This window comes from Alligator mississippiensis, chromosome 3 (genome assembly GCF_030867095.1).
Source record: "Alligator mississippiensis isolate rAllMis1 chromosome 3, rAllMis1, whole genome shotgun sequence".
Lineage (NCBI taxonomy): Eukaryota > Metazoa > Chordata > Crocodylia > Alligatoridae > Alligator > Alligator mississippiensis.
Window position 1 is genome coordinate 136,822,188 of NC_081826.1, and position 12,725 is coordinate 136,834,912.

At 42.6% G+C, this 12,725-nt stretch overlaps 1 protein-coding gene across 1 annotated transcript in view; it reads left to right on the top strand.

Moving 5' to 3' along the window:
* The window catches only part of UBE2QL1 (ubiquitin conjugating enzyme E2 Q family like 1), a 29,478-nt gene extending 19,397 nt beyond the window's left edge, over window positions 1-10,081 (top strand). The window contains exon 2 of the mRNA XM_019491137.2: window positions 8,732-10,081. Within this exon, the coding sequence (XP_019346682.2) occupies window positions 8,732-8,863 (132 nt within the window). The 3' untranslated portion in view covers window positions 8,864-10,081. The remainder of the gene's footprint in view (window positions 1-8,731) is intronic.
* Window positions 10,082-12,725: the final 2,644 nt, after the last annotated feature.

Below are 12,725 nucleotides of genomic sequence, written 5' to 3' on the forward strand. Positions count from 1 at the left end.
AGGCCTCAGGTGCTTCTACACTAATGCTCATAGTATGGGGAACAAACAGGAGGAACTGTGCCTCCTGATTGTGAGTAAGAGCCCAGACTTAGTAGGGTTCACAGAAACCTGGTAAGACCCTACCTATGACTGGGCAGTGGGCATTTGGGGATACATCCTATACAGAAGAGACAGGACAGAGAGGAAAGGTGCGGGGGTTGTGCTCTATGTCAAAGAGCACCTCACATCATCAAGGATTAGCTTCTGGTTAAAGGAGGGTCAGGCAGAGGCACTATGGGTCAAACTCCAAGGGGGGCGTGGTGAAAGGGACCTTACGGTGGGTGTCTACTACAGACCACCCGACCAGGGGGAAGAGCTGGACCAGGACTTCTCCAGTCAGCTTATGGAGGCAGTTAGGTCAAGGGATATTATTGTCATGGGTGACCTAAACTACCCAGACATTTGCTGGGAGGAGCAGACAGCCAGGTCTGACCGCTCGCGTAGATTCCTGGCTGTATTACAGGATCTTCACCTTATCCAGGAGGTGCACAGCCCCACTAGGGGTAACACCTTGCTGGACCTGGTCCTGGCCACGGGGGATGACCTAGTGAGGGGACTGCAGGTCCTTGACCACCCGGGCAATAGCGATCATCACCTGCTGGATTTCTTTATCCAATGCAGGGCATCAAGGGCTCGCACCAAGGCTAAAGCCCTTGACTTCAGAAGGGCCAACTTCAATGAGCTTAGAAGCCTAGTGGTGGAGGCACTGAGGGCCCAGAAGGTAGAGGAGATGGGAGTCCATGAGGGATGGTCGTACCTTAAGGGGCGATCCTCCAGGCCCAAAGGTTAACAATCCCTGAGAGAAGCAAGGCAGGTAAGAGTGCTCAAAAACCCCCTTGGCTCAGCAAAGGCATTCAGGAAGGCCTGAGGACTAAAAGGGGGGTGTACAACCAGTGGAAGGGAGGAGCTATCACCAAGGAGGAGTACTCCTCCTCGGCCCGGGAGTGTAGAAGGGCCATTAGGAAGGCCAAGGCAGAGATGGAACTCAGGCTAGCATCCAGGATTAAGGACAACAAAAAGTCCTTTTTCAAGTACATTGGGAGCAAGAAGAGGGCACCAGGCAATGTAGACCCCCTGCAAGACACAAACAGTAATCTGGTGGCCACGCCAGACAAGAAAGCTGATATTTTTAACAGTTTCTTTGCCTCTGTTTTCTTGAACAGAGACTGGGATATCCCACCTACCAGAGGTAGGGACAATCTTGTGGATAACTCTGTCAGGGCTTCAGTCAGCGCAGATGTAGTTAGGGTTCTTCTGGAAGGGCTAGACATTTTTAAATCCACAGGTCCAGATGCCCTCCACCCAAGGGTGTTGAGGGAGCTGGCAGGGGTCATCACGGAGCCCTTGGCCCGGCTGTATGAGCATTCGTGGTCATTTGGCCAGGTGCCGGGGGATTGGAAACTGGCTAATGTGATCCCAATTTTCAAGAAAGGGAGGAAGGAGGACCCAAGTAACTATAGGCCTGTAAGCCTCACCTCGGTGCTCGGGAAGATCTTGGAGAGAATCATCAAGGAGCAAATCTGTGGGGGGCCTACAGGGGAGATCATGCTCAGGGGCAATCAGCATGGGTTCACCAAAGGCAGGTGCTGCCAGACCAACCTGATTGTCTTTTATGACCAAGTAACTAAATCCTTGGATGATGGTGTCGCTGTGGACATAGTCTTTCTAGACTTTAAGAAGGCCTTTGACACTGTCTCTCACCCCATCCTCATCAATAAATTAAGCGACTGTGGCATTGATGCCTGCACAGTTGGATGGGTAAAAAATTGACTGATGGGGCGCACCCAGAGAGTAGTGGTGGACGGTTTGTACTCAACCTGGCGAGATGTGAGCAGTGGGGTACCCCAGGGCTTGGTCCTCGGGCCCGCACTGTTTAACATCTTCATCAGCGACTTGGACGAGGGGGTGGAAAGCATGCTGTCTAAGTTTGCTGATGACACTAAGATGTGGGGCGAGGTGGGCACACTTGAAGGGAGAGAGAGGCTGCAAATAGATTTAGACAGACTACAAAAGTGGGCAGATGAGAATAGGATGGGGTTCAATGTAGACAAATGCAGGGTGCTGCACCTTGGGAAAAGGAATCCATAGGATACATACAGGCTGGGGAGTTCCCCTCTTGAAAACACAGAGGCGGAAAGGGATCTTGGAGTCATTATTGACTCCAAGATGAACATGAGCTGCCAATGCCAGACCATAGCCAGCAAGGCCAACCATACCTTGTCATGCATCCAAAGATGCATCTCAAGCCAGTCCAGAGAGGTGATACTCCTCCTCTACACAACTTTGGTCAGGCCGCAGTTGGAGTACTGCATCCAGTCCTGGGCGCCGCACTTGAAAAGGGATGTGGCCAGCCTGGAGAGGGTTCAGGGAAGGGCCACCCGCTTGGTGAGAGGGCAGCAGGACAGGCCCTATGAAGAGAGACTGAGGGACCTGAACCTGTTCAGCCTCAGCAAGAGGAGGCTGAGGGGGGACCTGGTGGCTGCCAACAAACTCATCAGGGGAGATCAACAGCAAATAGGTAGAGCCCTTTTCTCCCCAGCACCACCTGGGGTGACGAGGAACAATGGTAATAAGCTGATGGAGAATAGGTTTAGGTTAGAGATCAGAAGGCAATATTTTACAGTTAGGGTGGCCAAAATCTGGAACCAACTTCCCAGGGAAGTGGTCCTTGCCCCTTACCTTGGGCAAATTCAAGAGGAGGTTGGATGATCACCTGTCTGGGGTCTTGTGAACCCAGCATTCATTCCTGCCTGTGGCAGGGGGTCAGGCTAGATGATCTGTTTAGGTCCCTCTTGACCCTAGCTACTATGAAACTATGAAACAAAATAGGGCACATTTCTTGGCTATTTATAATTGTAACAGTGTTGCAAAATAACTTCTGATCAGGTCTTTCTAATACTAACAAAATGTTTCAACGGCAGTATGTCAAACAAGATAAATTTTTAGTTTAATAATCTAAATAGATCTCTACTTTGTATCAAGTGCATATCCAGTGCTAATTATTATTTTAAGAGTATTCTTAGCAGATAGTAGAATAAATCTGCAGCTACATTTTTGTCTGATGTTTGTGCTACCTGTAGATTTAACAAATATTTTAACTTGGACACAAACCAAATGTACAAGATTATCCCTCTAAAGAAAGAAATCCTTACCTCTTGCACGTAATCCCTGGACCACCATGGCCACAATATCACTTTAATACTATCAGGATTCTTCCATAATTAATGTGTAATATAAACTCCTAGTCAACATATCTTACCAAACATGGACCTGAAATTGGTTCTATAAAGCATTTGATACCCCTGTTTAATTCTGACCTAATTTTAAATGTCTGTATTTTTATTTATGATAAAATCATGATCTCCGTTTGTCAGAAAAGCAGAAATGGTCAGGTTGGTCTTTGTAACCCAACTGAAAGTGATACACTATGGCTTTTCTTACCTTTATGAAAGGTTAAGCCTGGATGTTACTGTATTTTTTTCACAGTTCAATTTAAGAGCCAAAAAACATAGGGAAACAGCAGGGGAAGTGCTCTGTTTGTGATGCTGGTTGTTATCGTAACTTATCAATAGGACAGTTTACTGACGTAAGAGTTTCCTTTAAAGACTGTGTATTTAGTCATGACTTAGCAATGGAGGACTGACTGATTCAGGCCCTTGCTAAAAGACAACGTATAAGTTTTCTGATGATGCACAGGATTCTATGCCACTCATTTTTGCTGCTTTTAAAAAGAGATGGTCCTTGGTTTGGAGAATATAGTGGCCCTTGTTGCTGAGGCAAGCAGAACACAACTGAGGTGGGAATGGTGCTCAAACATGGGTTTAAGCCATGTTTCCCTTACCCCAGTCCTAAGCAGGTGCCTCAACATGACTTGCAGCAGCCTGAGAAGTTGTTTTAGAGAGTAACTATGCCCACTGGCCAGTATCACAATTGGAAATCCTCATGGCAGTGGGAAGCCCCACCCAGGCTTTTCTTTCCCTTACCTGCTTCTAGGGTTGGGTTTCCAAATATCCTCATGTTTGAACCCATTAGTAAACAGTCAAATGATCTGACATAATCACAGTTTATTGAGCAGTGGAGAGTAGGACATACTGGACTCATCCTATCAGTCAGCCACGATTAAAATCTTCCTGGATAATGTCATTTTCTGTGTGTGCAGATTAACCCATTGAACCCTAAAAAATTTTTGTTCCAAACTATTATTTGTGATTTTTTTACCCTTTGGCAGTTATTCTTATTCCTCCCACTCAGCCACTTTTCTGCTTGTCTTCCCTAAACCCTATCCCACAAACAAATTAAAATATTCATGAGACCTTGAAATCTAGAAAAAATACCAATAATGTATTGTCTTCTTTTAAGACTTCTTGAAATAAGGCTACATGACCAGATATCTGAAACCCTGTTTGACAATAGTCCACATTCTTCCTTAACCATATCACTGTTTGCATATCTGCCTTTTTTAAACTCCAAGATGGGATTGCTTACTCCTAAACACTGATTTTTCTGATGCACAATAGTCCAGCTCCATACTTCGTAAATGTTAATTCTTTCTCTCTCTCTCTCTCTCTCTCTCTCTCTCTCTCTCTCTCTCTAGCAAGAATCAATCCCTTGCTATTACCATCATAACATTGTGATGACAAAAAATTATGAATAGTCCATTTATATGTTGAGTTCCACTGAGTGTCAAGTAGTAAATGTTTGATTTGTAAATATGTAACGCGTAGTTCTGCTGTCCTACACACAGGTGACAATCCAGAACAACTTCATTTAAGAAATCAGAATTTGTGTAGTGTTAGGACTGTACATGTGTTGCCAGGAATAGTTAGGCCCACAGATTTGATGTTACAGGCAAATGTGATGGCTGTGGCTTATTAGAGTTTTCATCTTTTTTTAACCTTTGATTTTCTTCCACCAACCCAAACAAGTTTGTGTTTATCTTGCTCTTAGACATAAGAGATAATGATAGGCAGGGGGAAAAAAGGTGCATGCCTGCTGCTTTCCTCTGCTTCTGACAGACTAATTTCCCAGCTTTTACTCCTGCCATGTGAACTGTTGACATCTTTTGTCTCTTCTAGTCCTTTTGAGGTTTCTTTTGACAGCCTTGCCTTGGCTATTTTCTATGGTGTTATTAATTTTTTGTTTCTTGGCATGGCTGGAATTTTTGTTGGGGTGAGGTTGACTGACTAGAATGTATAATTAACTATTCTGTATAATAGATACCAATAAGTGTAAAATAACAGTAATGTCCTAGAAAAAGAAATGTGCATTTGTCAGACACTTGGAATCAAAATGTCTTCTAGAAGGTTTAGTTTGACATTTCCAAAAGTTGCTTTTGATGTTTCCATTTTCATTGTCTAATTTGAGACATCTTTGGCTTGTTCATGGATACTGAACATTCATGCCATAAGAAACTTCTACATTCCAAAAGACTGGTTACCAATGATACTATAATAAGCTAAGGCTGAAATTTCTACATGGCCTGTGGTTTTGTGCACTGATCAATGGAAACAGCTGATTTAATTATTTCTGTACCAGATAGATTTTACTTGATCACTAAAGTAAGTTACATAGTGATCACAGTAATGAAGCAGAAAAGCAAATTTATGTCATTTTACTGTTGATGAAAGAGAAGTGATTTAGGTGACTAGCAGAGCAGAAGATGCAAAAAGTGATTTTTGAATGTACTGAGCTGAAGTTAACAGAAACTGGTTCTTCCATGTCTTTGAGTATCAGGCCAGGAGTCAAAAGAAGTGTGTGAAAAAAAAGTGTACCTACATTCAAAAGGATGAGGATGCGGAAGTAGTGTGGAGTAGATGCAATAATATATGACCATTGGAAAAGACTTTATAGTCATAGACTTTATAGTCATAATTTAAGTCTGTTTTAGATCAGATTCATGAACATAATGTTTCTGGTTTCAAAATATATTAACTTAAGAAGGAAGAAGAAAGAGCTTTGTTCTTACGTCTTTTAAAATCTTGAAGTACAGGCAGTCCTCGGATTTAGGACACAATTGGTTCCTGAAAACTGCAGCTTAAGTCGAAACATTGTAACTCGGAACCAGTTTTCTCATAAAAAACAATGTTATAAATGGGGATTGGTTCCTGAACCAAGGCCCGATACCCTATTCTCACCAAAAATACCCAGAATTTTGTACTCAATCAATTATAGATGTGTAATATAGCTACATTAATGTATTTGTATTGTAAATAGCAATCATATTGATTTGGAAAGACTTCTCTGAGGTGACTTTGCTGGACTTTTTGAAGGGTTCTTGGCTGGAGTCTTCTCAGGAGACTTGTCTGCTTTCTTAAAGAAAGTGTCCAAGGAAATTTAGATAGATGTTCTCCAGGGAGATGAGTGACTCAGCGAACTTGTTCACTGGCGTGGCGTCGCATTGGGTCAAGCATTGTAAAGTCAAAACTGCTGTCATAAAGTTGAAACAGGGTGTCAGTTTATAAACATTGTAAGTGTGAAACGTTGTAAGTCGAGGACTGCCTACATTAGCTTTTCCTGCTATACTTTTTTAGGTATTTGCAAATGTTCAATTCTGTTTTTCTGTTCTGTAAAGACACTGAACCAGCTGGTTTAGGAATACAAATGTCTTCAAGTGACAGCTCTGATTTCCTTCACCAGAAACAGGGGCAACGTGTAGGGGGTGCATGGGGGTACATGTGCATCCCCTGAGATGGCCAGTGCACCCACTGTCAAGCTGTGCTCCCTGCGTAGCGGGAAGGCAGGAGCACCAGTGCCCCCCGCCCCCTGTGAGCACCAGCCAGGGAGCAGGACTGCCAGCAAAAGCTGCTGTGGAGCTCCGGAAGTGGTCGGGCCACTTTAGCAATGAGTGAGCTTGGCGCCCCCATGGCCAGTGGGATTGGCTGCCAGGGAACCCCCCCCTCCCCGTCCCATCCCATCCAGCAGGATCAGCCTCCAGGGGACTCGCCCACCCTGGTCGTTGACTCATGTCAGGAGGGGCACATGCCCCCCTGACTGAAGAGGCACCAGACACCCAAGACCAGAAATATGCTTTCTACCATCTTCTGCTCTAACCCTGTCTGCTTAGACTCCTGCCTAATAAGGATCCCCAGAAAAGAGAGACAGCAGATAGGAAAGAGAGTCTGACCAAAGCAAGAGACGTAGTAAGCTGCATTTTAAATATGATCTCTAGAGATTATTTTTAAATTTAGGGCCTAATCCAAAGCCCATTGAAGAGTCCCATTGACTTCAAGGGGATATGTGTTGGAACATCTGCTTTTGGGCTTATAGGCACTAAGAATATTTCTCAAGCCTGTGCAGTTGGGCTCCAGTCTCTCCCAGGCTCCCATGATGCAGAATAGTGTTGGTATGTTCTAATTATTTTACAGTACATGGCAACAACCTATAACATTGCAAAATACAGGCTTGGTGAGTAAAGTTGCAGGTTTACTTTGAAATTGAATATATATGGAAATTGTCTAATTAAAAAAATATCAGAAGACAGCAAAAAAGTATTTAGGCTTGGTATTGTTTGAATACAACACGGGGTACATCTACACATGCGCTTAACTACGCAGTAGACTAATTTGCTGAAGTGTAAAGTGTCACAGTCTACACATGCAATGCTATTAGATTGCAGCAAACTAAATATTCACCTCCATAAGATAGTACCGTAGGGGACAGTACGGTGGTAAAAGTAATCACGCCTAAACATGTTGGTAAATGCTGAGCTATATGTACATTGCATAGGGTCAGCCCAGGCAGCAAGGGGTCAGACACTTACCTGCTGCCTAGCCACAGGGCTTTGCATGCTGGGGAACTCCCATGCTCCAGCCAGCCCCTGTGATGTCCAAAGTCAATTCTCAGAGCCCAGAACTGACCCCTGGGGACCCCTGCCATCTCGGAGCTGCTTCACCCTGGCCCAAACTACTGTAGTCGCAGGTGCAGCATCTGCACATGCGCCCTGGACCACAGCAGTTTGTGCATCTACATGTGCCATTAAGGTGCCATGACAAATTCAGAGGCAAACTATGCTGGAGTTTATCACGTCACCTTAATGGTACATGTAGATGCACCCAGGAGTGCTTTAAAGCACACTCATATTGAAAAGTATGTTTTACACAGGCAGAAGCATTTAGTGATACATGAAAAATAACATCTTCCTGTTTGGAAAAGTAAATGAAGGCATTAGTAATCTTTTGATAACATTATTAATGTTTACCCCTTGATTTGTGGGCAAATAAATGGAAGTTTGATCAACTGTATCTATACAGTCACAGTTTAAAAGGAACAGGGATGAACGCTTAGAATCCTGTGCCACCGAGATCCTTGACGTTGTCATCTTGATGGTGATCTTATACCAATATGAGCATCAGTGTTGGGGAGGAAGCTGTAAGGACTCCAAACCATGAACACCCATCTCCTTTGTAAACGTGCTTTCATATTTTATACAGCAGCAAAAGATTTCTCGAAAACCAGCCATCTTCCTCCCTGCTCACATACACTAAGCTGCTGCTTATGTGGGCCCAACTATTGAGTATCATTTCCTTCTGCTGGGTGGTTTGTCAGACTTGAATTTGCGATCCTAGAGGGATAGAAGGGTCTTAGGATATACTGCATGGGACCACCCCATTGTTTTTATTTGTTCGTCACTCACATTGGAACGAAGCATTGTGTTCATATGTTTAATGAAGGCTTTCTCTTCTGTTTGGTACAGGGCCGTATCTGCAGAAAAGCTGGCAAATCAAAAAAGTCATTCAGCCGTAAGGAAGCTGAAGCAACATTTAAGAGTTTGGTGAAGACCCATGAAAAATATGGGTGGGTCACTCCTCCTGTCTCTGATGGCTGACATTTGCAAGCCACACCTCAGCCGCTAAACAGAACCAAGTACTCTGACATCTCCTCAGTGCTATACACCGCCCGTCCTTTTCTACTTCAGCTTCTGTTAGATACCATGAATGTCAAGGAGACATTTAAGTTATTTATGAACAGATATGTTTACAGAGGGAGAGAAAACACATGCTGTGTTGGGTTATGTTCCAGGACTGCTGAATGGTCATCATTAAGTCACTTTAGAGCGGATGTTGAGATTGTGTCATTTGCCCCCCATACAGGCCACATTGTCTTCAGCTTCTTTCCATGACAGCAGCAGCACCAAGTAGCAGGAGTGGAATTCTATCCATTGCTGCTCAGTTCATTTAAATGTAAATGAAAAAAGTTAATATTTAATAGGGAAGCAGTGCATTGCAGGTACATGTTTGCTGTGCTGTTTATCTTTGTTTCCTAGCAGGTCAACATAACTTGACGATTTGTCTTTATGTGGAGCTGTGGTCTGCTGTGACTAAATTTAGACCTCATTTGTGCTCTATATATGACCTTTGATTCATAAAAAGAACAGAATTATAACAACAAGAGGTTCTAGTGTTGAAAAACTGTTCAATGAAATCACCCAGTTGGTCAAAACGTGCTATCTATGCTGATATTGTGGTGTGCTGTTGTTCTGAGATAAACCAATGCGATTAGATGAAGGTCAGGTGAAGCTTCAGATACCAGATACACCCACTTGCGGGTCTCAAAGTGGTTAATAGTAGAATAGTTTTTAACTTCCCAGCAAAATGCAGTACTCCTACAATAGCATGTTGCCTGTCAACTCTTCAGTGGCAAAACAAACACAAAACAATGCACAAATCAATCTTAAAAGTTATCCAAGTCATTTGAAAATGATGTGCCAGTGACAAGGTAAAAAGTTAGATTTTCAAAGAAAGTGAAACAAGTGGTTTGTAAGATGATTTGCATGACTGGATTTTTTTTTTATTTTTACTAAATAGACATTGTATGTACTTTGAGCCCAGGATCTGAAAAAACCCACTGATGTATATAAATGTCCTGCTATTTAATCATTAAGATCTAAGTTTTCTCTTCTGTTAAATAATTTTAAAAACTTTCTAAGAGACTCCATAAAATCTGGAGATAATGTTTATAATATCATAAGGAAGGAGTTTAAAAATGTGGAATCCAAATGGAAAATCGTATTGGACACATTCTGAATAAAATCACCGGTACCATTCCACTGCCTCAAGAATTCAATCATTTTAGGCTGGTTTTTTAATTTTTATTTTATTCCAAGTAAGATTCATCACTGTGATATACTAGAAATCCTATAGGTATATTATGCCTACTGTGGTAGCATTTACAATTGAAAGTAGAACATTATTGATTGTAAAATGCAATCCAGTAAAAAAGTATAGTGTCTTTGAAAAAGCATTCCTTTATGTGCCCAACATAAGTAAGATTAGACTATTGTTACTTTTAAAAATGGCTGAACAGTTCCTGGTTGCTTTTCAGCAGCATTGGGAAAATGTCATTTTCTAACTGTGTACGGGACTTCATGGGGTTTTAGTTTGTTGTAAAGCTGCCCAGAATAGCGAGGAACAAGCAAACTAAATGAACTGAAACAGGGGAGTGTTTTAGGGCCAGTTTAATGCCAGCATCCCACAGGAGGATGGCCTAGTCTATGCTTAAAAATGTTGCCAACGTAGTTATGTTGGTTTAAAGAGTGAAAAATCACACTCCTACCCAAGGTAGCTCTGCTGCCAGATACTTAAAGCTGCTGGTGCATTTATAAAAGCAAGAAAGTTATTTTGCCCATCTAGCTTGTTCTGTTTGGAACATTGACTGTACCAGCAAAAGCACACTTTTTTCTGGTGTAAACTATCTCCAGGATTTATCTAGAGGGTTTATCAGGGCAAGTAGACTGACTACCCCTTCCAGAGTTGATACAGCCCATGTTTTCATTATTAACTGGAGGCACAAAACTTAATTATTCAACCTTAAAAGTGAGTGAACAACTAAAAAAAAGAATTTGTTTCCCCTCTCAATCTCTCTCCACAGTACATGAATGCTGCTGGCCTCCAGTGTCTACATGTCTTATGACCCTCTGCATGATTTCTGGTGCCCTGCACCTTCTACCTGGGTCATGCTCCCTGAACTGTTCCACAGAGTCATCACCCTGTTATCCAAACTTCTCTGCAGGGCCCACTGTTATCCCGGTGCTTATGGGGAACTGATGGTTGCATGTCTTCAGTAGAAAGTATCTAGGGGTTTTGTATATCTATCTTTTTTTATAATGTAAACTTTATTAAAGTAACCAACTCAAGGCCACCTATATGAGGATCTAACTAGCCTTTTAATCATTTTTTGTCCCTTCTGCCCATTTCTTATACTCACTATGTCTTGCCCTAATGTGAGTGCCATTATAACAGGGCCTGGCTTTTATGCTGCATCTGTGCAGAACCCATCATAATTATATCTGATTGGGATTTGTGCCGTAAGGCACTACCATAATTCAGTATGAATGGCATGCATGAATCCAACAGCAAAATGTTGCCTTTCATAACCAATAGGATCATAGGAAAGTAGGGCTGAAAGGGAACTCACAGAGTCATCTAGTCCAGACCCTGGCTTAAGGCAGGACCAATTCAGGACCAAACCATGACAGTCAAGTGTTTGTCTAACCTGCTCCTGAAAAATCCAGGGTGGGAGATTCTACAGCTTCTCTAGGCAGTCAGTTCCAATGCTTGACCATAACACTCAGTCACCTGTTTGATTATTTATTTAAATATTAATATTGTAGTCTAATTAATATATAATCATTAATATTTATGAAGAAAGGAACAAACCTGTTTTATTTAGGCATCCGATAACTTGCCACGTCTGGTGCAGTTATTAAGGGTTCCTAGAACCAGAGAGCACTACAAGGACTGAAAGGCTTCCCTTCCTTCCTCAAAAGCATTGAATTGACATTGTATTTCAGAATGCCATGAGAAGCAACGTGAGACTGAGGTAAGTCCGCTGGGGAATGTTATTTTCTCTGTGATGCTTTCCCTGTCCTTTTCTCCTGTCTGCTGTGATGATTTTAAATATGATAAATGGCAATTGTTCTCCCTGAGAGTTGTGTCTTTAATGCCTAATTAAAGAGCTCTGTGAAAGAAAACAGCATAGTGGGTGGATTGCTGTCTTTTGCTACTTTCTTCATGCCTGTTCGTCATGTATTTTTCTTACAATATAGTTTGAAATGTTATTGTTAGCAGCTTGCAAAACAAGGGTAGGGTGGTTGAAAAAAAGTATGGTTGCCTTTCAGCTCTGGGAGCTCCTTCACATCTGTCAGAAGTGTGGAGCAGGGAGAGTATCTGATACATACCACACAATACTAAATCAGTGAGAGGCCTGGAGAGAGCAGTGCTGTGTGGCAGCAGCCCCAGGATAGGGGTGGGTTATGACATCCCTTAGCAGGGACCCCTGTGGGAAAGACAGCTCCAAACCAGGGAAGGATGTAAACGCTCCAGCCCTAGTAAGGAAACATCACACAGCAGGAGAGCATTGTACTGGGTGGCATGGCCAGTGGGCCAATTGGGGAGCACAGAAGGAAGGATGTACATAAGACAGGAAGGAAAAAAATCACTGTGGAGATGATGGAAGAGAATTAAGATAAATAGAAAGACAGTATTCCTACCCTAGGAAAATTAGAATGCATTCTCAATGATAGTAGGATCATGACAAGACAATAACATGCCTGAGCACTATGGGCCTGATTCTGTTTCACCTATTAGGCATGTAAGTGGACTTGGGCATCTAAGTACAATTCTGCTTGAGTCCCTGAAAACTAGTTAAAGCAAAAAGTAGGTGAGTTTTCCTCCTCCTTGCTGCTTTTT